The sequence below is a fragment of the Neoarius graeffei genome, chromosome 4 (assembly GCF_027579695.1).
Source record: "Neoarius graeffei isolate fNeoGra1 chromosome 4, fNeoGra1.pri, whole genome shotgun sequence".
Classification (NCBI taxonomy): Eukaryota; Metazoa; Chordata; class Actinopteri; order Siluriformes; family Ariidae; genus Neoarius; species Neoarius graeffei.
In genome coordinates, this window is record NC_083572.1 from 72,127,177 (window position 1) to 72,154,150 (window position 26,974).

Consider the following 26,974-nt stretch of genomic DNA (forward strand, 5'->3'; position numbering starts at 1 on the left):
TGTCTAATCTGGTCTAATCTTCTTTTCCACATCCTCACATCCTTATAAGACATATTAAATGTAGCTATCACATGACTATATGGCAAACGTCTTTAATTATTAAAAGTCTTTGTGCTCACTCTGTCCACAATCTGCAACCAGCTTAAATGTTACTGATTTAGTCATGAGTTATTTCCAGCCAAGTGTTTAAAGGAAGTTGAGGAGAAATTAGCCGTGAAGTGAAAATAACATTTTGAACCTCTGGAAGTTTATCTTGACCATGCCTTCATATATTGTAGTCACATCCTACAACCACAAAGCTGATAAGCATGGAAAACTAGTTAGAGTTGGACTAATGTTAGCAAATAGGCTTAATCTCAAAGGCTAAATCCCAAATACAACATACTCCAACAACTTCCCTTAAGGCTTCTATTATAGACATGTTTTAATTCAAAAGGGCTTCTGTTCTTTTTTTTTCAGTAGAAATAAACATGTTAGAATTAATGTTCATGGTAATGACACATGTTAAATAGCAGGCAGAAAAGGGTGGCAGAGTGTTGTAGTGGTTCACAGCAAGAAAGTTCCTGGTTTGAACCCCATGGTCGATGGGGGCCTTTCTGTGTGGAGTTTGCATGTTCTTCCTGTGTCTGCGTGGGTTTCCTCCAGGTGCTCCAGTTTCCCTCACAGTTCAGAGGCATGCAGATTAGGTAAAATACCCAGCCACTGGGGTTGCACGTCAGAATGAAAGGGAAAATGTACAAGACAGTAGTAAGACCACTGGAGACAGTGGCACTGACAAAAAGACAGGAGGCTGAACTGGAGGTAGCAGAGCTGAAGATGCTGAGATTTTCACTGGGAGTAACAAAGTTGGACAGAGTTAGAAAGAAGAATATTAGAGGCATATTGGAGACAAGCTGAGAGGTGGTTTGAATATGTACAGAGGAGAGATCCAGAGTATATTGGGAAAAGAATGCTGGAGATGGAGTTGTCAGGTAGAAGGAAAAGAGGAAGACCAAAGATCAGATTTATGGATGTGGTGAAGGAGGATATGAGGACGGTTGGTGCTACAGAAAAAGATACGGAAGTCAGGAGGAGATGCCAAAAAAAAAGCCCCAACCACTAGGGTTGTACAAGTCAGCACATACTTAGTGCCGGTCCCAACCGTGGATAGATTGGGGAGGGTTGCATCAGGAAGGGCATCCAGTGTAAAAATAGACCACCTCCCACAAAAAAAAAAAAACTATGCCAAATCAGTAATAAGGAACAGATCCGCTGTGGCGACCACTAACGGCAGCAGCCAGAACAAAAAAATATCCATCCATAGCCACTTATCCTGTACAGGGTCACAGGCAAGCTGGAGTCTATCCCAGCTGACTATGGATGAGAGGCAGGGTACGCCCTGGACAAGTCGCCAGGTCATCACAGGGCTGACACATAGAGACAAACAACCATTCACACTCACATTCACACCTACGGTCAATTTAGAGCCACCAATTAGCCTAACCTGCATGTCTTTGGACTGTGGGGGAAACTGGAGCACCCGGAGGAAACCTACGCAGACACAGGGAGAACATGCAAACTCCACACAGAAAGGCCCCCGTCGGACGCTGGGCTTGAACCCAGGACCTTCTTGCTGTGAGGCGACAGTGCTAACCACTACATCACCGTGCCGCCAAGAAGAAGAAGAAATAGCAGACAGAAAACTTTGGGATTGTCCTTTAACATCCATTCATCCATTATCTGTAGACACTTATCCTGTTCTACAGGGTCACAGGCAAGCTGGAGCCTATCCCAGCTGACTATGGGCAAGATACACAGTGGACAAGTCGCCAGGTTATTGCAGGGCTGATACAGACACAAACAACCATTCACATTCACATCTACGGTCAATTTAGAGCCACCAATGAGCCTAACCTGCATGTCTTTGAATTGTGGGGAAAGCCAGAACACCCAGCACCCAGAGGAAACCCACGCAGACATGGGAAGAACATGCAACCTCCACACAGAAAGGCCATTGCCAGCCGCTGGGCTCGAACCCAGGACCTTCTTGCTGTGAGGCGACAGTGCTAACCACTACATCACCGTGCCGCCAAGAAGAAGAAGAAATGGTAGACAGAAAACTTTGGGATTGTCCTTTAACATCCATCCATCCATTAACTGTAGCCACTTATCCTGTTCTACAGGGTTGCAGACAAACTGGAGCCTATCCCAGCTGACTATGGGCGAGAGGCCGGGTACACCCTGGACAAGTCGCCAGGTTATCGGTCAATTTAGAGCCACCGATTAACCTGCATGTCTTTGGACTGTGGGGGAAACTGGTGCACCCAGAGGAAACCCACACAGATATGGTGAGAACATGCAAACTCCACAAAGAAAGGCCCTCGCTGGCCACTGGGCTCGAACCCAGGACCTTCTTGCTGTGAGGCAACAGTGCTAACCACTACACCACCAAGAAGAAGAAGAAATAGCAGATAGAAAACTTTAGGATTGTCCTTTAACATCCATCCATCCATTATCTGTAGCCGCTTATCCTGCTCTACAGGGTCGCAGGCAACCTGGAGCCTATCCCAGCTGACTACAGGCGAAAGGCGGGGTACACCCTGGACAAGTCGCCAGGTCATCACAGGGCTGACACATAGACACAGACAACCATTCACACTCAAATTCACACCTACGGTCAATTTAGAGTCACCAGTTAACCTAACCTGCATGTCTTTGGACTGTGGGGGAAACCGGAGCACCTGGAGGAAACCAGCGTAGACACGGTGAGAACATGCAAACTCTACACAGAAAGGCCTTCGCCGGCCACTGGGCTCAAACTCAGGACCTTCTTGCTGTGAGGCGACAGTGCTAACCACTACACCACCCGTCCTTTAACATCTCATCTCATTATCTCTAGCCGCTTTATCCTTCTACAGGGTCGCAGGCAAGCTGGAGCTTATCCCAGCTGACTACGGGCGAAAGGCGGGGTACACCCTGGACAAGTCGCCAGGTCATCACAGGGCTGACACATAGACACAGACAACCATTCACACCTACGGTCAATTTAGAGTCACCAGTTAACCTAACCTGCATGTCTTTGGACTGTGGGGGAAACCGGAGCACCCGGAGGATACCCACGCAGACACGGTGAGAACATGCAAACTCCACACAGAAAGGCCCTCGCCGGCCACGGGGCTCGAACCCGGACCTTCTTGCTGTGAGGCGACAGTGCTAACCAATACACCACCCATGCTTTAACATAATTATTTCAAATTGAACCTGCAGTCGGTTAGAGTTATGTATCGCTACCAGCAGGTGTCGCCATTTCCTCCTTTTTCTCTGCGCAGTCGCGATGCTGCAGTCAGCTGAGCTGTCAGACTCAGAGCAATGGCGGCTCATCTTCAGGCAGGGCTTCTCCGCGCCGGGGTCGGCTATAAAGGTCGTTACGAGCCAGTAACAGGAGCGAACCACTTGAACATATGCTCTAAATCGTACACTGGGAAGCGTTAAAGGATTAACTTCAGGAATACCATCATGAATGTCGGCCGGTTGGATATAAACACCGCTATACGGAGCTGCGCAGTGCTGATGTTACCGTAACGACGCCGTTGCTGTATCAACACTGAGGTGCTCGCGCTGCTCCGAGCCTTCAGCTCGGCTTTAGCCGGAAGGCTAACCTCTCAGACATTAGCTGCTCTGACGAGCTGGTTATTTATTTTATTTTGCCTTGAAGGTTTTAATTAGACAACCACGCTGACCGTGACGTATGTTTTCATGCGTGAAAACATTGCAGCGTCCCGCAAACCCCAGTCTGTGGCGTGCCTGCTCAACCGAGCGGGAGTTGAACTCAGTAACCCGCCGGTAATCAGGCAGAATGACGGAAGCTGAAGGACACGGACAGGAAGACGGCTCCGCGCGCGCATCGTTTCCTCCGCCGCTGTCACACCGAGAGAGATTCCCGGTGCAGAAGAACAATGTCTGTTCACGATCATACTTTGTAGTGGTCATGGTGTTCTTCCACGTCTACATCCTTAATGTCATTGCACTGTTACTGTATGTGCACTACAACACCGGCTCGGACGCGGGCGGCTCCTCCAGCAGGGCGTTCAGCAGCCGGAGCAGCGCTCAGCATGAAGCCGCAGAGCAGCCGCTCGCTCACACTGCCCTTCCCCGCATCGAGGGAATACGGGTCAGCAGGCTCACACTGGCCTCTATCCCATTCTCATCTCATTATCTCTAGCCGCTTTATCCTGTTCTACAGGGTCGCAGGCAAGCTGGAGCCTATCCCAGCTGACTACGGGCGAAAGGCGGGGTACACCCTGGACAAGTCGCCAGGTCATCACAGGGCTGACACATAGACACAGACAACCATTCACACTCACATTCACACCTACGGTCAATTTAGAGTCACCAGTTAACCTAACCTGCATGTCTTTGGACTGTGGGGGAAACCGGAGCACCCGGAGGAAACCCACGCGGACACGGGGAGAACATGCAAACTCCGCACAGAAAGGCCTTCGCCAGCCACGGGACTCGAACCCGGACCTTCTTTCTGTGAGGCGACAGAGCTAACCACTACACCACCGTGCCGCCCCATTGTGTAAAAATTTTTTTTTTGAAAGTACAAAAAAGTATCTGGAAGAAGCCTGAACACCATAAACATGATGAAGCATTTCTGACAGGAGAATGCCTGGACAGAGACGCAAAATGTACCAGAAGATGTTATAAATCAACTAATGGCCCTTTTCCACTACTCTTTTTCAGCTCACCACGGCTCGCGTTTCGACTACCTCAGAGCGGCGCGACTCAGCTCGCTTCAGCCCTACTCAGCTCCCAAAACTCGCACGGTTTTGGAGTGGGGCTGAAGCAAGCGAAACCGAGCCAAGTGGGGCTAGGGGCGTGAGGAGACACTCCCCTGTGCACTGATTGGTGAGGAGGAGTGTCCTCACATGCCCACACACACCCCGCGAGCACGCTGGGATCTGTAAACACCGTAAACCTGGAAGAAGAAGAATTACGAAAATTATGAAGCCTTATGCGCCTCGCCTCATCTATACGCTCTTGTCAGTATCTGTTGGCGTTGTCGGTGACAACAAGCCACAGCACCAAGACCAGCAAGACTAACGACTCCATGTCCTCCATGTTTATTGTTTACTATCCGGGTCGTGAGACTACCGCTTAAAAGATCACTGATGTCACTGTTTGCGCCGCCTAACGACATCACGTGACGTCCACCCACTTTTGCTAACTCCACCCAATGTGTCCACCCACTTCCAGCCAGCACGGTTCAGCGCGGTTGTAGTCGAAATGCAACTCCAACAGCCCCGCTCAGCTCGACTCCGCCGCGTTGGTAGTGGAAAAGCGGCATAACAGAGCACCAAATACTTTCTCTTGTGCATGTTTTTATACGGGGGGTGGCATGGTGGTGTAATGGTTAGCACTGTTGCATCACGCCAAGAAGGTTCTGGGTTCGAGCCCAGCAGCCGGCAACGGCCTTTCTGTGCGGAGTTTGCATGTTCTCCCCCTGTCCGCGTGGGTTTCCTCCGGGTGCTCTGGTTTCCCCCACAGTCCAAAGATATGCAGGTTAGGCTAATTGGTGGCTCTAAATTGACCGTAGGTGTGAACGTGAGTGTGAAATGGTTATTTGTGTCTCTGTGTCAGCCCTGTGATGACCTGGCGACTTGTCCAGGGTGTACCCCACCTCTCACCCATAGTCAGCTGGGATAGGCTCCAGCTTGCCTGCGACCCTGTACAGGATAAGCGGCTACAGATAATGGATGGATGGATGTTTTTATACATATCCCTTTAAGGGCTCTATATTAACACACCTTATTGAACTAATCAGAAAAATAACAGCCCATCTTAAGCTAAAACGGGTGTGTTCAAGCAGGGGGAAAAGCTAAAATGTGCAGGACAGAAGGTACTTTAGGACCAGGGCTGGGAACCTATGCCCTATATGAATCTGGTGGGTTCTGATAGTGACTCATATCCTGTTTACTCCAACGTGAACTTGGTGCTAGTTCTGGGTTGGTTCAGTGTTGGTCCAGTTTGTGAAACTCCTAAGTACCGGTTTGCTTTTCCACAGTCTCAAGAGCCACAGCATTACGTCACTGGATACACCTGTATACGCCTCTACTTTTCCAGTAACTCTAACGCCAAACAAAACAATAGTGGCGGATTACTGGATTAGGCAGACTAGATGCTATACTAGCTCTGTTTTGGATTTTTTTTTTTTTTACATGGCAGTCACAAAGTTTTAGTTGGCCGGTAACAATAATTCTGCCCCAGCCACCGATGTAAGTGGTCCTTGGTTTTAGACCAGCAAAGTGTTGGTTGGTGCTGCTCTCGAACCAGTTTTCCTGGGTCTTTGGCTGTCGAAATGTAAAGAACTGGTTTGGGATTAGGTACCAGCTCTGAACCAGGCCTCAAACTACCTTGGTAGAAATGGGGTAACAGTGTCCCTGTTCAAAATAAGTAACAATCCTGCAAAGAAATATGGAAGCACTAATAACACAGTAATAATGTTTATTCAGACAGACTTGACTAGATATAACAGTTATCAAATGTTATATCCTTAATCCACGGCTGTGCCAAAGAACATGCTCTTGAACACCGTTAAAGCCATTAAATGCTAATACTGATAGGAAAATGTTTGACGTGAAATGTCAGTCCAGTTCCAATGTTGAAGTGAAACAATATTTCTTGTTTTCTTTTCTCTAGCGGAGTTATTATACTATTTATTATTTTTATATGTTTATACTTCTGTTATTGACTACAATTGGGTGGACTGAAAATTTCTACAGTTTCTCTTACACTTGTTCTACACTCTTTACATGTTGTACACAGTAATCCTGTGAAAGTGCTGTGAGATTTATTGTATTTTCCATTATAGCACACTATTTATGTATATGTTGGTTCGCACAGGATGACACTAAAAATTGATTAGTTCACTTATGAAGCAATTGTTCTCTTCCAGGTTGGTCATGTACAAAAAGTGTCTCTGGTGCCAGGAAAAGTGCATGAGATGAAGACCCTTAGTTTGAAGCCTTTGCTCTTTGGTAATTATCTGTATCTGTTTGAGTTCTGGTGTTCAACCTATCAGGCACAAGGTACAAATGTGGTGATGATGATGATGGCGGTGGTGGTGTGTGTGCGTGTGCAGAAATTCCTGGTTTCCTCTCTGAGAGAGAGTGCGCAGTGGTGATGCGTCTGGCTCAGCTGAAGGGCCTGGTGGAAAGTCAAGTCATGGTGCCTGAGGGACAGGAAGAGCTCAGCCAGCAGCTCAACCTCAGTGCTGAAGAGATCTTCCATTTGCTTGACCTCAATCAGGACGGCCAGCTGCAGCCACAGGAGGTGTGTGAGTGTTTCTGTATGAGCGAGTGTGTGTACGAGTGTATATCAGTTTCTACTCGTTTGTATTACAGTAGACATAACCGATTCAATGTTTATCTTGGAAAAGATGCAGTGGGGTAAAAAAGTATTTAGTCAGCCACCAATTGTGCAAGTTCTCCTACTTAAAAAGATGAGAGAGGCCTGTAATTTTCATCATAGGTATACCTCAACTATGAGAGACCGAGTGGGGGGAAAGAATCCAGGAAATCACATTGTAGGATTTTTAATGAATTAATTGGTAAATTCCTCGGTAAAATAAGTATTTGGTCACCTACAAACAAGCAAGATTTCTGGCTCTCACAGACCTGTAACTTCTTCTTTAAGAGGCTCCTCTGTCCTCCACTCGTTACCTGTATTAATGGCACCTGTTTGAACTCGTTATCAGTATAAAAGACACCTGTCCACAACCTCAAACAGTCACAATCCAAACTCCACTATGGCCAAGACCAAAGAGCTGTCAAAGGACACCAGAAACAAAATTGTAGACCTGCACCAGGCTGGGAAGACTGAATCTGCAATAGGTAAGCAGCTTGGTGTGAAGAAATCAACTGTGGGAGCAATTATTAGAAAATGGAAGACATACAAGACCACTGATGATCTCCCTCGATCTGGGGCTCCACGCAAGATCTCACCCCGTGGGGTCAAAATGATCACAAGAACAGTGAGCAAAAATCCCAGAACCACACGGGGGGACCTAGTGAATGACCTGCAGAGAGCTGGAACCAAAGAAACAAAGGCTACCATCAGTAACACACTACGCCGCCAGGGACTCAAATCCTGCAGTCCCAGACGTGTCCCCCTGCTTAAGCCAGTACATGTCCAGGCCCGTCTGAAGTTTGCTAGAGAGCATTTGGATGATCCAGAAGAGGATTGGGAGAATGTCAGATGAAACCAAAATAGAACTTTTTGGTAAAAACTCAACTTGTCGTGTTTGGAGAAGAAAGAATGCTGAGTTGCATCCAAAGAACACCATACCTACTGTGAAGCATGGGGGTGGAAACATCATGCTTTGGGGCTGTTTTTCTGCCAAGGGACCAGGACGACTGATCCGTGTAAAGGAAAGAATGAATGGGGCCATGTATCGTGAGATTTTGAGTGAAAACCTCCTTCCATCAGCAAGGGCATTGAAGATGAAACGTGGCTAGGTCTTTCAGCATGACAATGATCCCAAACACACCGCCCGGGCAACGAAGGAGTGGCTTCGTAAGAAGCATTTCAAGGTCCTGGAGTGGCCTAGCCAGTCTCCAGATCTCAACCCCATAGAAAATCTTTGGAGGGAGTTGAAAGTCCGTGTTGCCCAGCGACAGCCCCAAAACATCACTGCTCTAGAGGAGATCTGCATGGAGGAATGGGCCAAAATACCAGCAACAGTGTGTGAAAACCTTGTGAAGACTTACAGAAAACGTTTGACCTCTGTCATTGCCAACAAAGGGTATATAACAAAGTATTGAGATGAACTTTTGTTATTGACCAAATACTTATTTTCCACCATAATTTGCAAATAAATTCTTTAAAAATCAGACAGTGTGATTTTCTGGATTTTTTTTCTCATTTTGTCTCTCATAGTTGAAGTGTACCTATGATGAAAATTACAGGCCTCTCTCATCTTTTTAAGTGGGAGAACTTGCACAATTGGTGACTGACTAAATACTTTTTTGCCCCACTGTACATGTTATCTGCTTGCTGTCCCTGCTCCAGATTTTAACACATTCCAGAGTGAGAGATGGTATCTGGCTGACTCCTGAGAGCCTCAGAGAGATCTACGCTGGCCTCAAGGTGGACCAGGATGGTAATGGTAAATACCAAAGATACTTAACCTTACACTAGGCTAAATATAACACTGAGAACCAAAAAGGTTCAGTTTTTTATATAGCCATTAGGTTTGTTTGTATCCATGTTTCTTGACTTAAAGGCATGGTAAGTGGATTTATTTATTTTTATTTATTTTTTCCAGAAACGGTTTTTATTTTTTGAAATTCTTTTCACATCCCAATAGCAATAAATAAATCAAATGCACCGACAACAAAAAGAAAAAAATCTGTCATCTCTGGCAGTCACAGGGCTGTAAAACGCCCATCCAGTCATTTAATTTGGTCCGAGTGTAATGATTGGTTGACCTACCTGCCTGTCTACCGGCCTGCCTTCCTGTATGCACTCTGCCCGTGCACTTGTTGCACATGACCGGATTCATCCACAGGGCTATGCAGACATATCGCTAAATCTAGTGAGCTATTTGCACAAGAATGGCAGAGAAAGGATAGCCAAAATTTTCAGTTACACCTAATGTTATTACCTACATACAGCAGCTTACACTGCTAAACAAAGCTAGATAAAAACGCTGAAGCAGAAAAGACTACAATGAAAAAGAAGTTGGATAAATGAGGGATAAGTTGGCTATCGGTGTTATGGTAAATACAAGTTGCCAACTTGTAATTTGCACATGAACACAACCTCAACTCATAATTTTGAGTGGGAACTTTGGAAATAATTTTGATACCTGAGTTTGGACGACCTTCAACCTTTCAACAAGTGAGAAGTAATCTTGCGTCCGCTAGTTTTCATTTCGCTTCGACAACAAAGCACTAGTGAAAATATTGAAAAAGAACTAAGTACGTACAGTCATGCATTTTCCTACCATGCAGTGCAAGAGCAATGCTGCACTGCAGCTCTTTTAATTCCATGTCATTTGCTTGATACTTGATGAGGCTACTGATTTTTTTTTTTTTCTCTCCCTGCAGTGGTAGGCTTTAATTGCAGTCTTTAGGCTATTAGTTTTTCTTTACACTGCCAAGAGATTGTGACGTAACCTTCACATGCATATTGCAAGTGGACAGGGCACAGCAAAAGCACAACCGAATACTAAAGTGTCATGTGTGAAAAGTCATTTTAGTACTGTACCAATTTTAGGGGAAAAAATTAACTCATTAGTTTATTGCTTATCTCTGGAAGAAAGGGTTAAAGAATATAGTGTTATGTTTTATGTGTGTTAAGGTATCTTGAGTGTCGAGGAGTTTGGGCAGCTGAGCAGTGATGCATTCCAGCGCTTCCTATACCAGCGGGGGGTAAACAGGAACCAGTTAGTGAGGAACAGCAGGCACACGTGGCTCTACCAGGGTCAGGGAGCACATCAGGTCCTCAGAGATCTCCGCAACAGGTGTCCATCCATGAGTTTGTGTAATCTTTTACCAACCTTCCTTCTTAGGTTAGGTTAACATGGGGTGGCCTTGGGCTGAAGTGCCCTTGAGCAAGGTACCTAACCCCCAACTGTTCCCCAGGCACTGTAGTATGGCTGCCCACTGCTCTGGGTGTGTGTGTGCGTGTGCGTGTGTTCACTGCTTCAGATGGGTTAAATGCAGAGGATGAATTTCACTGTGCTTGAGTGTGCATGTGACAAATAAAGGCTTCTTTTAAAATAATGCTCCTTTTGTTTATTTAGGGTCACACATTTAACAAGGCTTCCTTCTGCATTGGTGGAGTTGAGTGAACCTCTTCAGGTAGTGCGCTATGAGCAAGGTGGTCATTACCATGCTCATCATGACAGCGGGCCAGTTTACCCTGAGACAACCTGCACACACACTCACCTTACGGTCAACTCCTCCTCACCGTTCCAGACTTCCTGCAGGTGAGCCAATGAAATCTGGACTTTTTGATTTAAAATGAGTACATATGCCGATTTACTGACTCCATACTACATACACTATATTGCCAAAAGTATTTGCTCACCCATCCAAATTATCGGAATCAGGTGTTCCAATCACTTTCATGGCCACAGGTGTATAAAATCAAGCACCTAGGCATGCGGACTGTTTTTACAGTTTGGAGCTGGCCCCTTCCTCTTCCAACATGACTTGTGCACCGGTGCACAAAGCAAGGTCCATAAAGACATGGATGGCAGAGTCTGGTGTGGATGAACTTGACTGGCCTGCACAGAGTCCTGACCTCAACCTGATAGAACACCTTTGGGATGAATTAGAGCGGAGACTGAGAGCCAGGCCTTCTCGTCCAACATCAGTGTGTGACCTCACAAATGCGCTTCTGGAAGAATGGTCAAAAATTCCCATAAACACACTCCAAAACCTTGTGGACAGCCTTCCCAGAAGAGTTGAAGCTGTTCTAGCTGCAAAGGGTGGACCGACGTCATATTGAACCCTATGGATTAGGAATGGGATGTCACTTAAGCTCATATGTGAGTCAAGGCAGGTGAGTAAATACTTTTGGCAATATAGTGTATGAGGTCTTTCACATACTACAGTTATGTAATAAATCTGTAAGCAATAAATAAATCTGTAGGGAATAAAACATAATTGGGGATGCTGTTATAGGGAAATAATGAATATAAGAAAATAATTTTCATTTTAGGAAATGAATGAACAACTTCATGTTGAGCCACTTCACACTACCCCATCCATGGTTATTTTCCAATAACAATTATTTATTAATGCAACAGCTATAAACCACTGTTCCCTCACCAGCCCCTCTCTCTCGCTCTCTGAGTTAATGATACAAAAAAATGCAGATTCCCATGTTACCCACAATAATACATACAGTATATACACTCACCGTCCACTGTAGTAAGAACACCTGCTTATTCACGCAGTTATCCAATCAGCCAATCATGTAGCAGCACTACATTCTGTGTAAACTCTAGAGACTGCTGTGTGAGAAATTCCCAGGAGGTCAGCAATTTCTGAAAATACTCAAACCAGCCCATCATCTGGCACTAACAACCATGCCTCAAGTATGCCACAGAGATCACACTTTTTCTCCATTCTGATGTTAGGCATGAGCACTGAAGCACTTGAGCTGTATCTGCTTAATTTTATGCATTGTGCTGCTGCCACATGACTGGCTGATTTAGATAACTACATAAATGAGCAGTTGTGCAGATGTTCCTATTAAAGTGGGCAGTGGTGCTTGAAAGTTTGAGCCCTTTAGAATTTTCTATAATTTCGCATAAATATGACCTAAAACATCATCAGATTTTCACACAAGTCCTAAAAGTAGATAATGAGAGTCCAGTTAAACAAGTGAGACAACAATATTATACTTGGTCATTTATTTATTGAGGAAAATGATCCAATATTACATCTGTGAGTGGCAAAAGTATGTGAACCTCTAGGATTAGCAGTTAATTTGAAGGTGAAACTAGAATCAGGTGTTTTCAATCAATGGGATGACAATCAGGTGTGAGTGGGCGCCCTGTTTTATTTAAAGAACAGGGATCTATCAAAGTCTGATCTTCACAACACATGTTTGTGGAAGTGTATCATGGCACGAACAAAGGAGATTTCTGAGGACCTCAGAAAAAGTGTTGTTGATGCTCATCAGGCTGGAAAAGGTTATAAAACCATCTCTAAAGAGTTTGGACTCACCAATCCACAGTCAGACAGATTGTGTACAAATGGAGGAAATTCAAGACCATTGTTACCCTCCCCAGGAGTGGTCAACCAACAAAGATCACTCCAAGAGCAAGGTGTGTAATAGTCAGCAAGGTCACAAAGGACCCCAGGGTAACTTCTAAGCAACTGAAGGCTTCTCTCACATTGGCTAATGTTAAAGCAATAGTTCGGGATTTTTGACATGAATCTGTATGGCATCCCCGTCAACAGTGTCGTGCAAACACACTGACTTACCCCTGACAGCATCCTGTGAGTCCAGTTCTTGTCTAGTTTTGGTCCAGATGAAAGTAGTCCGGCAAGTTTGTTGGGGTCACGAAAGTAAAACGTTTTTCTTCTCAAAACAGTATGTGTTCAAAAGAGTGATATTTGCATCACAAAACCGTTGCCAAATAAAAAGTCAGACCTCGCAATTATTTGGCGCTATATTTTGTCTCCCTTGGTATCACTGTGCGCTGTCATGTTGACATCTGTGCAGGAATCAACACCTTTCCCATTGTTTGGCAGTGATTAGGAGTTCAGATCAGCGGCGCTAACAAGCTGCAGCTCCAGCTTCACCTTCTTCCACTTCTCTGTCCACCCTTTCTCTCTCTGCCCATTCTAACTCCATCTGGCGAATTTCTTCATCTGTATATTTGGGTTCATAAAGATATCCCTTTGGCTGTGAGATGAAGTCAATGTTTTCAACGTCGCTGTCGTAGTCAGACATGTTGTCGCTAACTTTGCTAGCAGTAAACAATGAATGAAACAGCCGTGGCTGTCACCTGGCGGCAGCGCGCAGTGATAAGAAGGGAGAGAAAATAGTGCCAAGCGATTTCGAGGTCTGACTTTTTATTTGGCAGCGGTTTTGTGATGCAAATATATCACTCTTTTGAACACATACTGTTTTGAGACAAAAAACATTTTACTTTCGTGACCCCAACAAACTTGCCGGACTACTTTCGTCTGGACCAAAACTGGACAAGAACTGGACTCACAGGATGCTGTCAGGGGTAAGTCAGTGTGTTTGCATGACACTATTGATAGGGATGCCATACAGATTCATGTCAAAAATCCCGAACTATCCTTTTAATGTTCATGAGTCCACCATCAGGAAAACACTGAACAATAATGGTGTGCATGGCAGGGTTGCAAGGAGAAAGCTACTGCTCTCCAAAAAGAACATTGCTGCTCATCTGCAGTTTGCTAAAGATCACGTGGACAAGCCAGAAGGCTATTGGAAAAATGTTTTGTGGACAGGTGAGACCAAAATAGAACTTTTTGGTTGAAATGAGAAGCGTTATGTTTAGAGAAAGGAAAACGCTGCATTCCAGCATAAGAACCTTATCCCGTTTCTGAAACACAGTGATGGTAGTATCATGCAGGGATGAGAATTTTCTGCCGATCGGCGGATTTCCGACTTTTTCAGACCAAAATGATCGTTTTTGAGATCGATGTAAATCCGTTGAGAAATTTTCGGGGGGGGGGGTATGATTAACGATCTGTGGTCACCTTATAACGCAGACATCCCAAGTCTCCCGGAACTTCCGGGAGTCTCCTGCATATTGATAGAAGCGAGCAAGAGCGTGCGCGCGCAACATTAAGGTCTGCATCACGCATCTTAGAATGTGCGCGCGCGAGGGAGACTGTGTGCAGTGTTGCCAGATATTGCTGACGTTTTCCATCCCAAAATATGTTCAAAACCCGCCAAAATGCACTTAAAACCACCCAATGTGGCAACACTGCCTGTGTGCCTGTTCATGTAGTGCATGCCAGACAAAGAGCATCCTGATTGGGTTACTCAGCAAATTAAGCCAATCAGCTTTCAGTGTGGGCGGGCTTTTATCCCTTTTCTCGAGGACCTAAGTTTTTAGTTGAGTCAGTGCAGCCGACAGGACCAGCATAGCAGAGAGAGAGCGCGCGCCCCAAAAAAACAAAGTACAAACCCCACTTCAGCTCAGATTACACAAAAGAATCTCCCTGTCTAATAAGGGTAGAAAATACTGACAGTTTCGCGCGATGTACTGTTTGCAGCAGTGGTTTCAGCATTGCCCATGGTGGCTTAAATGATTGTAAAGGACATGTTGAGGTGAGGAGTGTCAGTTCATGTGCATTATATTTAGGTCAACAACAGGCTGTCATGAAAAGACCAAACTTATTGAAGATTTCCGTAAAGTAACAATGTATGAATATACATCATATATATCATTTATATATATCAAATACATGTCATATATAAGTGTGTATCTTTTTATAAATGAGGTTAGCTTGTCTAATGTAGCATGTTGGGGAGAATCATAGTATCATATCTATATTTCTGATAAAATTTTAGGTATGATACCGTGTATAACTCTCCTACTTATTGCTCATTTCATGGGGGGGAATTGCTGGCATGTGCCGTGCGGGAGCGTCTGCCCACATTTTTTTAGGCCGAGATGAACTTTTATAGTTTTTGATTTAAAAAAAATTTTCCAATTTGTAATGCCCATTGTACATGCCTGTTCTTTAACTCAAAATCACCATCTCGATCTTCAAATTGACCATATGGTATATGCATTACATTACACAACATCCTGTCCAGATAAAACCTAGTTAGTCCACACAACAGTTGAAAGGGAAGTGATGAGTGATGTTGAATGTTGCCTGCTTAATATGCAAGACTTCTGCTACCATGATAACATCAGAAGAAAGCTTAAGAGAATTATATGACAGAACTTTTTTCTGGTTTGCACTTCATTTTAAAGGATTAGAGTATTCAAAGACATGAATAGCAAAAATGCAGAAATATAGTACTGTAGAGCTCGTTTATATTAAAAGGTGCATTGATTTTTTGAAATCATCAAATGTGAATTGATTAAAAACAAGTCTCTTGTACCATATTAATCATTTTCACCTGGGAGTCCACCAAGAAGGGGAATTTATTTCCAAATACATTGCAACTTTTTGCTGATAAAATTAATGGTTTTGGGGTAAAAAAAAAAATATATAGCCAAAAATCATTAGCGCCTGGAACCCCTGGGCCCCCGCCCCCCTGGGCCATGGGCCCCGCCTTGGTTTTTTCAGACTTTTTAAATATTTTCCATTCTCATCCCTGATCATGCTTTGGGCCTGTTTTGCTGCATCTGGGCCAAGACGGCTTGCCATCATTGATGGAACAATGAATTCTGAATTATACCAGCAAATTCTAAAGGAAAATGTCAGGACATCTGTCCATGAACTGAATCTCAAGAGAAGGTGGGTCATGCAGCAAGACAACGACCCTAAGCACACAAGTTGTTCTACCAAAGAACGGTTAAAGAAGAATAATGTTTTGGAATGGCCAAGTCAAAGTCCTGACCTTAATCCAGTCGAAATGTTGTGGAAGGACCTGAAGCGAGCAGTTCATGTGAGGAAACCCACCAACGTCCCAGAGTTGAAGCTGTTCTGTACGGAGGAATGAGCTAAAATTCCTCCAAGCCAGTGTGCGGGACTGATCAACAGTTACTGGAAACGTTTAGTTGCAGTTATTGCTGCACAAGGGGGTCACACCAGATACTGAAAGCAAAGGTTCACATACTTTTGCCACTCACAGATATGTAATATTGGATAATTGTCATTGGATAAATGACCAAGTACAACCCCGATTCCAAAAAAGTTGGGACAAAGTACAAATTGTAAATAAAAATGGAATGCAATAATTTACAAATCTCAAAAACTGATATTGTATTCACAGTAGAACATAGACAACATATCAAATGTCGAAAGTGAGACATTTTGAAATTTCATGCCAAATATTGGCTCATTTGAAATTTCATGACAGCAACACATCTCAAAAAAGTTGGGACGGGGCAATAAGAGGCTGGAAAAGTTAAAGGTACAAAAAAGGAACAGCTGGAGGACCAAATTGCAACTCATTAGGTCAATTGGCAATAGGTCATTAACATGACTGGGTATAAAAAGAGCATCTTGGAGTGGCAGTGGCTCTCAGAAGTAAAGATGGGAAGAGGATCACCAATCCCCCTAATTCTGCGCTGACAAATAGTGGAGCAATATCAGAAAGGAGTTCGACAGTGTAAAATTGCAAAGAGCTTGAACATATCATCTACAGTGCATAATATCATCAAAAGATTCAGAGAATCTGGAAGAATCTCTGCGCGTAAGGGTCAAGGCCGGAAAACCATACTGGGTGCCCGTGATCTTCGGGCCCTTAGACGGCACTGCGTCACATACAGGCATGCTTCTGTATTGGAAATCACAACATGGGCTCAGGAATATTTCCAGAGAACATTATCTGTGAACACAATTCACCGTGCCATCTGCCATTGCCAGCTAAAACTCTAGTTCAAAGAAGAAGCCGTATCTAAACATGATCCAGAAGCGCAGACATCTTCTCTGGGCCAAGGCTCATTTAAAATGGACTGTGGCAAAGTGGAAAACTGTTCTGTGGTCAGACGAATCAAAATTTGAAGTTCTTTATGGAAATCAGGGACGCCATGTCATTGGGACTAAAGAGGAGAAGGACGACCCAAGTTGTTATCGGCGCTCAGTTCAGAAGCCTGCATCTCTGATGGTATGGGGTTGCATTAGTGTGTATGGCATGGGCAGCTTACACATCTGGAAAGACACCATCAATGCTGAAAGGTATATCCAGGTTCTAGAACAGCATATGCTCCCATCCAGATGACGTCTCTTTCAGGGAAGACCTTGCATTTTCCAACATGACAATGCCAAACCACATACTGCATCAATTACAGCATCATGGCTGCGTAGAAGAAGGGTCCGGGTACTGAACTGGCCAGCCTGCAGTCCAGATCTTTCACCCATAGAAAACATTTGGCGCATCATAAAACGGAAGATACGACAAAAAAGACCTAAGACAGTTGAGCAACTAGAATCCTACATTAGACAAGAATGGGTTAACATTCCTATCCCTAAACTTGAGCAACTTGTCTCCTCAGTCCCCAGACGTTTACAGACTGTTGTAAAGAGAAAAGGGGATGTCTCACAGTGGTAAACATGGCCTTGTCCCAACTTTTTTGAGATGTGGTGTTGTCATGAAATTTAAAATCACCTAATTCTTTCTCTTTAAATGATACATTTTCTCAGTTTAAACATTTGATATGTCATCTATGTTCTGTTCTGAATAAAATATGGAATTTTGAAACTTCCACATCATTGCATTCCGTTTTTATTTACAATTTGTACTTTGTCCCAACTTTTTTGGAATCGGGGTTATATAATATTTTTGTCTCCTTTGTTTAACTGGGTTCTCTTTATCTACTTTTAGGACTTGTGTGAAAATCTGATGATGTTTTAGGTCATATTTATACAGAAATATAGAAAATTCTAAAGGGTTCAAAAACTTTCAAGTACCACTGTATGTATATTGACCTTATATTGCAAGATGTCTGTGTGTGCACCTATGCTTTTATAAAGAGTTTTATATTTTCAGGTACATTACTGTACTGTTTTACCTGAACACAGTAGAGGAAGGAGGGGAAACCACCTTTCCTGTAGCAGACAACAGAACCTATGATGAAGTGGTGAGTCTTACTGATCTAAATCTTTTGTTTATATGCTGAATGTTGGAACAGGGCACTAATCTGTAGTTTAGGCAGTAACTGGACATTTGTGTTTTTCAGTCCCTTATACAAGGCGATGTTGATTTGATGGACACGAGAAAGCACTGTGATAAAGGGAACCTGAGAGTGAAGCCCACAATGGGCAAGGCAGTGTTCTGGTACAACTATCTGTCTGATGGAAATGGTAAGGAAGAATAATAATAAACAGCCAGTGTCTGTAGTCTGCTGCATTACACACTCGTATTGTGATGTCTGTCTAAATCCCTGCTTGGATTGGATTAGTTTTAAATGGGGAAGTGGGGTCATGTAATTGCTGTATTTTAGTCCCATCCAAATCCATCGTGTCAGTAATTTTTAATAGAATGAGTGTGTGTATTTGGAAAGAACACGTATTTAAATGGCCAGTAGAAATAGCCCCAGGTAATCTATATCTCATCTGAACTGGCATGTCAGTAAAACTTCCTTCAGTATAAAGGTAGTCCAGGAAGTGCTTATTGTTTTTCTTATCTGCTGCAGAAACCAAAATGGATCCAAGTACTGCCAAATTTAAAAAGCAGAATAATAAAATATAAACTTCATTTAATAGGACTTGTCGGAGAGAAACTACACTTCCAGGGGTTTTAGGCAAGTTATTGAGTTCCTTACACAGTAAAGCCGACAGACATGTTGTAGTCATGTGACCTACTAATCTTTAGTCTTGTTCCAAAGGTTTATCAGCCAATGCTTGTTCATTTTAAATTATTCTAAATACCCTGGTTAGCACCTTGGTACTGTAAGATCATTAGGACTGAAACAATCCTGCTATATTCTGTATGAGGGGTTTTTTTTTCCACAGTGTGGGAAATAAGGAATTTTAAGCAGACTGTCACTGGACAGACAAGTCTGAAATATCTGTCTATCCAAATTTCAGCCTGTCTGAATGACGGGCCAAAGGCCCAGAACAATGCAGCCAGGGGTCCGGGGCCTCAATGTCCTTGACCTGTGGTGTCCCCCAGGGGTCGATCCTTGGACCATTACTATTCAACCTTTTATATGCTCCCACTTGGACAAATTATCAAGAACAACTCAATTTTGTATCACTGCTATGCAGATGACACCCAAATTTACTTTGCTCTATCACCTAATGATTATGCCCCCCTTGAATGTCTCTACCAGTGTATCGACCAAATCAACAACTGGATGTCACAAAATTTTCTTCAGCTGAACACAGATAAAACAGAAGTAATTCTATTTGGGGAAAAAAGATGAAAGACTCAGGATTACCACTATTCTTGACACAAAGGGGATTAAAACAAAAGATATGGTTAAAAATCTTGGTGTTTTCATTGACAGCGAGCTAAACTTGGACAGTCATATGAAAGCAATCACTAAAACGGCATTTTATCACCTAAAAAACATTTCCAAACTAAAAGGACTTGTGTCAAAAAATGATCTGGAAAAACTTGTACATGCCTTTATCTCTAGTAGGGTTGATTACTGCAATGGCCGTTTCACAGGCCTGCCAAAAAAGACCATCAAACGACTTCAGCTGGTTCAAAATGCAGCGGCTAGGGTTCTCACACGAACAAAAAGAACAGGAGCACATTACTCCAATTCTAAGGTCCCTTCACTGGCTTCCAGTAAGCTACAGAATTGACTTTAAAGCATTGTTGCTGGTGTATAAATCTCTAAATGGTACAGGGCCCAATTACCTCTCTGATATGTTGCAGCGGCCTAACCCAATCACATCTACCAGATCGCAGCAGCAAAATTTACTGGTAAAACCTGTTGTTAAAACAAAGTGTGGTGAAGCAGCTTTTAGCTACTATGCAGTGCAGCTATGGAACCAACTGCCAGAGGACATCAAAAATGCTCCTGCTGTTGGCAGCTTCAAATCTACATTAAAGACCAAGCTGTTCTCAGATGCTTTCTGCTAACTGATAAATATCGTCATCTTTACATGTTTTAAACTTTACTTGACTTTTTTATTCCATTTTATTCTGCTGTTTTTTTACTGAACTTTTACTTCATTTTATTACTTTATTTCTACTATTGCTTAATTCTCATATTTTTATTTTTCTCTCTTCTTCCCCCTTTATTTTATGTAATTTTGTTTACCGTTTTGCCTTTACCTCTGTAAAGCACATTGAACTGCCACTGTGTATGAAATGCGCTATATAAATAAACTTGCCTTGCCTTTACGTACCTGGAGATGGCTTCTCAGCTATTTCTAGGCACATTTTTGTGATATTCAAAGGCCAAATTATACTAGACATTAGTTGCTAATTACACTACAAATTGAATATAATTTACAAGAAAATGTCCGATTCAAGAAAAACATACTTAAAGTTCTACCCAAGAAAACTGTAGCACACACAGGTCAGTTCCATGTCTAGAAAAAAGTATGGGGGGGCAAGGATGTTCCAATTAGTTACAACTTACTGGTACTCATATATAGGTACTATAATAACACTCATTAAACATTGTCAACGATGATTTTTTTAATACTGTTTTATAATAAGTCTATAAGAAATTTAGTAATTAACAATACAACTGTTCTTATATAATGGAATTAAAATTTTGAGTCTGAGATTCCAAGTAACTTTGTAAAAAAAAAAGACCTTTTAAAATGACTCAAAACTAGACATGGTCATATCATTTGGCATTCAGACTAAAATCTGCAGGACTAGAACTTAGAAGAAAATATAAACTATTAAAATATAAATCTAAATCCTCCAAAGCATATAACTATGACTGTCATTCTTATTATGAATAAAAACTGCATGTAATAACATAACCGTTGATTGGCAGTTTGGCACTTAACATAATACTGTACTGCAAAGTTTCATGTAAACTGAACCCTTAATCAACTGACTGGATCAATCAATCAGATACTGTCAACCCTAAAACACTAGTTCAACTGCATCAGGCAATAAAAAGAACAGTGAATACTGAGTGTACTATTGTCCTATTTAGTGTGGCATTCAGGGAGAGGGAGATACCTGTAAATTTTGGTGGGGCTAGGACCTTCGGTGGCTGAGTTATGAATGTTTAAATCCGCACGCGTGAGTGGCTGAAACCAGGGCTCGTGCTAAAGCTTTCCGCGATCCAGGCTTACGCCTGACATCGGCTCATGCTGAGCCTGGGCTTGTTCAACAGTTCTCGGGGAGAGAGATGTGCCTGTGAAATTTGCCAGGGCTAGGACCATCGGTGGCTGAGTTATGAATTTTTAAAGGCTGGCTTGAGCCAGGGCTCATATTAAAGTTTTCAGCGAGCAATGCTCGTGCAGGGGTTTCGGGGGTGAATAACTGGCCGAGGCGGGGTCGTAGTGGGCTGTGCCTGTGCTGGTTCGAAAGGTCTCGGGGAGAGCGATGTCTGTAAATTTTGGCATACAGCTAGTTATGAATTTTTAAAGTCGTGCCCGCGGGGGCCCCCATTTCATAGACTGTGTTATGACATACAATGGTGCTTGAAAGTTTGGGAACCCTTTAGAATTTTCTATATTTCTGCATAAATATGACCTAAAACAATCAGATTTTCACACAAGTCCTAAAATTAGATAAAGAGAACCCAGTTAAACAAATGAGACAAATATTATACTTGGTCATTTATTTATTGAGGAAAATGATCCAATATTACATATCTGTGAGTGGCAAAAGTATGTGAACCTTTGCTTTCAGTATCTGGTGTGACCCCCTTGTGCAGCAATAACTGCAACTTAACGTTTCCGGTAACTGTTGATCAGTCCTGCACACCGTCTTGGAGGAATTTTAGCCCATTCCTCCGTACAGAACAGCTTCAACTTTGGGATGTTGGTGGGTTTCCTCACATGAACTGCTCATTTCAGGTCCTTCCACAACATTTTGATTGGTTTAAGGTCAGGACTTTGACTTGGCCATTCCAGACCATTAACTTTATTCTTCTTTAACCATTCTTTGGTAGAACGACTTGTGTGCTTAGGGTCGTTGTCTTGCTGCATGACCCACCTTCTCTTGAGATTCATGTTCATGGACAAATGTCCTGACATTTTCCTTTAGAATTCGCTGGTATAATTCAGAGTTCATTGTTCCATCAATGGTGGCAAGCCGTCCTGGCCCAGATACAGCAAAACAGGCCCAAAGCATGATACTACCACTACCGTGTTTCACAGATGGGATAAGGTTCTTATGCTGGAATGCAGTGTTTTCCTTTCTCCAAACATAACGCTTCTCATTTAAACCAAAAAGTTCTATTTTGGTCTCATCTGTCCACAAAACCTTTTTCCAATAGCCTTCTGGCTTGTCCACATGATCTTTAGCAAACTGCAGATGAGCAGCAGTGTTCTTTTTGGAGAGCAGTGGCTTTCTCCTTGCAATCCTGCCATATGCACACCATTGTTGTGCAGTGTTCTCCTGATGGTGGACTCATGAACATTAGCCAATGTGAGAGAGGCCTTCAGTTGCTTAGAAGTTACCCTGGGGTCCTTTGTGACCTTGCTGACTATTACACGCCTTGCTCTTGGAGTGATCTTTGTTGGTCGACCACTCCTGGGGAGGGTAACAATGGTCTTGAATTTCCTCCATTTGTACACAATCTGTCTGACTGTGGATTGGTGGAGTCCAAACTCTTTAGAGATGGTTTTGTAACCTTTTCCAGCCTAACAAGCATCAACAACGCTTTTTCTGAGGTCCTCAGAAATCTCCTTTGTTCGTGCCATGATATGCTTCCACAAACATGTGTTGTGAAGATCAGACTTTGATAGATCCCTGTTCTTTAAATAAAACAGGGTGCCCACTCACACCTGATTGTCATCCCATTGATTTGAAAACACCCGATTCTAGTTTCACCTTCAAATTAACTGTTAATCCTAAAGGTTCACATACTTTTGCCACTCACAGATATGTAATATTGGATCATTTTCCTCGATAAATAAATAAATGACCAAGTATAATAATTTTGGTTTTTTAAAGATTTTTTTTGGGCTTTTTGCACCTTTATTGGATAGGACAATGTAGACACAGGAAATGAGCGGGAGAGAGAGACAGGGAGAGATCGGGAAATGACCTCGGGCCGGAATCGAACCCGGGTCCCCGGATTTATGGTTTGGCGCCTTATCCACCTGAGCCACGACACCACCATAATATTTTTGTTTCATTTGTTTATCTGGGTTCTCTTTATCTACTTTTAGGACTTGTGTGAAAATCTGATGAGGTTTTAGGTCATATTTATGCAGAAATATAGAAAATTCTAAAGGGTTCACAAACTTTCAAGCACCACTGTAATGTATTTGCCCAGTATAACATTTGGAAGAAAATTTGAAGTAGATTAGACCCATGTCTTTACAATTTTTTTTCCGTGGGCCATCCAGTTTGATGCTTTTGAAAAACCGACGGACAAATGCGAAAATTATGGGTCAATGTCTGCTGGTCCAGCCTTATTTCCCACACTGAAACTATATAGTTTATTTTTTTCCTTTTTCTTCACTACTTATAATATCCGTGTTTCCTGATCTGTTTGTTTTATTGAGAGCATTGGATTTCGTTAGCCGTATCAGTGTCATAAGACCGATGTCTTTGTACTGGTGCATAAAACACTTATAATGGGTTTATATATTGTTCTGAAATATGTCCTAATTCATATTTACTTGGTATGTACAGTATGTTCCCCATCAGCCTCTGTACTGAGGATTTGCATGAGGAATATATGATGCTGTGTTGTCACCCCTTTTAGGTTGGGTGGGTGAACAGGATGAGTACGCACTACATGGGGGCTGTGTTGTCACTCGAGGGGTAAAATGGATTGCCAACAACTGGATCAATGTTGACCCAGACTACCAACGGCAAGCCCGGTATGAGCAGCTCATGTCTCAGCAGCCAGAATCTCAGGAGCAGCTGCACGCACACCAGGACCTGTAACTACATGCATGTATTTTGCAGAACTTGCAGTACGCATGCTCTTGCAGATCCACAAACAGACAGAAGAAGGTCTGTAAACACATACACATGCATAGCATTCACACACCAAGGCATGTACAAGCACATACAGAAACACTGTGCTGGAACATGCACTTGTAGACACACAAACAATAATATGTATGTATGGACACATCACACCTTTTTTTTAAATATATAATGTAATATAAGCAAGATTTATTGGGACAAATGGATAAAACTTTAATAGTTGCATATGTGGTATATGGTACTCTGCACAGACACGAGTATTGAACACTTCTGAAATTATGTTACTGGTAGATTTGTTGCATCTGCTCTGTATGAGCACACAGAGAGAGATGAGAGACAGGTTGAGCACAACCACCACTGAAAATAGAGACATGGCTTACTGTTCGGTCACAGAAACGAACTGAAACTGGTTCATGTCTAATGCTTTTTTACCTGACACATTCTTTAAAATCTTGTGTCGGTGCTTATTAAATCTAATTTCTTTCCCCAGTGATTGTGACCTAATCAATACATTGCATTTTTTCAGTAATGGCCAGCTTTATGTAGATACATGCACCTATAAACACGTACACTGTGCTTATTCATGCAGGCATACATGCATGCTTATTAGAGGTGTAACGATATGCCATATCATATTATTCGATATGAGGCTCTTGATATACATTCTAATGCACAGCGTTTTTTGTTTTGTTATATGCTGCTAAGATTTTGAATGGGTTACACAATCACTGTGCCACTATTAAGTTTAAATTATTGTAATTTTATATCATCAAACATTTTAGGTAATTGAAAATGGAAACCTAAGTTACGTATACAGACCATGCTTATTATTGCTGTATCAAAAATGTATCATATTGAAGTTTCGTGTATTGTTACACCCCTAATGTTTATATGCACATAGAAATACACTTGCTCACAAAAATACAATCCGATATAAACACTGGACTGTAGCAGAACATCACTTTCTAGACATTTCGGTTTCATTGTTGAAAGCTAAATTACCTGTTTAGCACTGTGCTGCATTGAAGTAGTAGAAGAAATGAATCATATGATTCGTAAACAAAGAGGTAGAGCTGAGCTTTATAAGCTGGAAAATAACAGGCTCTCAGCTATTAGTTTTGTTCTGAAGTTAATTTCTTTAGAACAAGTAATCACCAGCATTCACTATATATCATTCAGCATTATATACTAGACAGCATTCAGTGGCAGTTCGTCCATAGGGGCAGAACCCAACTATTTATATCTGCCGTTCAATAAACTTTAATCTTCATAGTCCTGATTTTTAAATTCAGCTGAAATACTAATGACCTCTTTTGAGTGACCAACGATATAAAAACTTTGCTATTTGATATACAGTCCCATCTGACAATACTGGAACAGCAAGTTTGTTTTTGCTATACACTGAAATTTGGGTTTGAGATCAAAAGATGAATGAGACGATGGATCACAATTTCAGATTTCATTTCCTGATATGTACATCTAGATGTGTTAAACAATTTAGAACATGGCACATTTTGTTTGACCCCACACATTTCAAGTGATCAAAGATGTATCACGTGATTTGACGGCTGTTTCAAGTTGCCCAGATGTGTCTTGATAGATTGTTTCATTACTTAATTGCTTTGAATGTCTGTTTGTGGTTTGAGCCCTGGGTTTCATCTGTGATGACTGCATTTGCTGTTAAAAAGAAGAAACCAACATGAATAGCAAAGGGCTGTATATGGGAGAAAAGCAAGCCGTTTTGAAGCCAAGAGGCGAAAATCATTCGGACCCATTGCACAAGCATTGGACATAACCAATACAACAATGTGGAATGTCCTGAAAGGGAGGGGGGGACCACTGGTGTACTAATAACCAGATATTGAACAGTCTGGCCGAGGAAAACGACAGCAGTTGATGACAAACATTGTTAAAGCTGAGAAGAAAATCCCAAAAACAACAATCACAACCTCTACAGGGCAGGGGTGAAGTTCTCACAATCCACCATTCAAAGAAGACTTTGAGAGAAGAAATATAGAGGCTATTCCACAAAATGCAAACTGCTCATCAGCAGTCAGAATCAGAAGGCCAGATTGGAATTTACAAAGAAATGAATAAGGAGATGAGCCAAGATTAGCCTCTACCAAATTGATGCAAAGGCCAGAGTGTGGAGAAGGAAATAATTTTCTCATGATCAAAACATATGAGCTCCTCATTCAAGCGCATTGGAGGTAGGGTCATGGCTTGGGCTTGCATGGCTGCTTCACTAATCTTTACTGATGATGTAACTAGGGTTGCCACATCTGAGTTGTGAAAAACTGGGACGCCCGCAGGGGGGCGTGGTTACTGACTGGGCGGAGATTGAAGACAAACCATTTTATAAAGGAAGTTTTTAATGCAAGTGTCTTACCTGGCTATTGTCTTGAGGAACTCCCTGCAGACGCGCACACTGACGCACTGGCCCTGGACTCTGCCTCCTTTCCCTGCTGCTCTCCCTCTCTATATATCAAATATAGACTTTTAGACAACAATACACAGTATTTTCATTTAGCCTAATTTATCATTATCATCTACTTCATTAACTGAACACTAAATAATTCTCACCTCTTTCTCCATTTGTATTTCTCATCCCTTTTTGCTGCCAGCAAAAGTGCCTTCTGTCCCTCGACGAATGCTTTGAACTCCATGCAGGACATTTTAAAGTTCAGTCTGATCTGGAGTTCAGCTTTGACTAACCCTACTGACATCCTATTCCTTTTGTCGGACCACACATCTTCCATGTGACTAA

The 26,974-nt window shown here is 42.6% G+C and overlaps 1 protein-coding gene across 2 annotated transcripts; it reads left to right on the top strand.

Moving 5' to 3' along the window:
• Positions 1–3,360: 3,360 nt before the first annotated feature.
• On the top strand, positions 3,361–24,930 carry p4htmb (prolyl 4-hydroxylase, transmembrane b). Of its 2 annotated transcripts, XM_060919637.1 has the most exons (10): positions 3,361–4,150; positions 6,938–7,019; positions 7,124–7,314; positions 9,052–9,148; positions 10,345–10,507; positions 10,790–10,975; positions 18,160–18,250; positions 18,350–18,473; positions 23,978–24,095; positions 24,184–24,930. In XM_060919637.1, the coding sequence occupies exons 1-10, from the start codon at positions 3,836–3,838 to the stop codon at positions 24,377–24,379; spliced, it is 1,563 nt and encodes a 520-aa protein (XP_060775620.1). In that variant the 5' UTR covers positions 3,361–3,835; the 3' UTR covers positions 24,380–24,930. The 2 variants fall into 2 exon arrangements, with proteins under 2 accessions (XP_060775620.1, XP_060775621.1); XM_060919638.1 differs by having other exon boundaries at positions 23,978–24,269.
• The last annotated feature ends 2,044 nt before the right edge of the window (positions 24,931–26,974 follow it).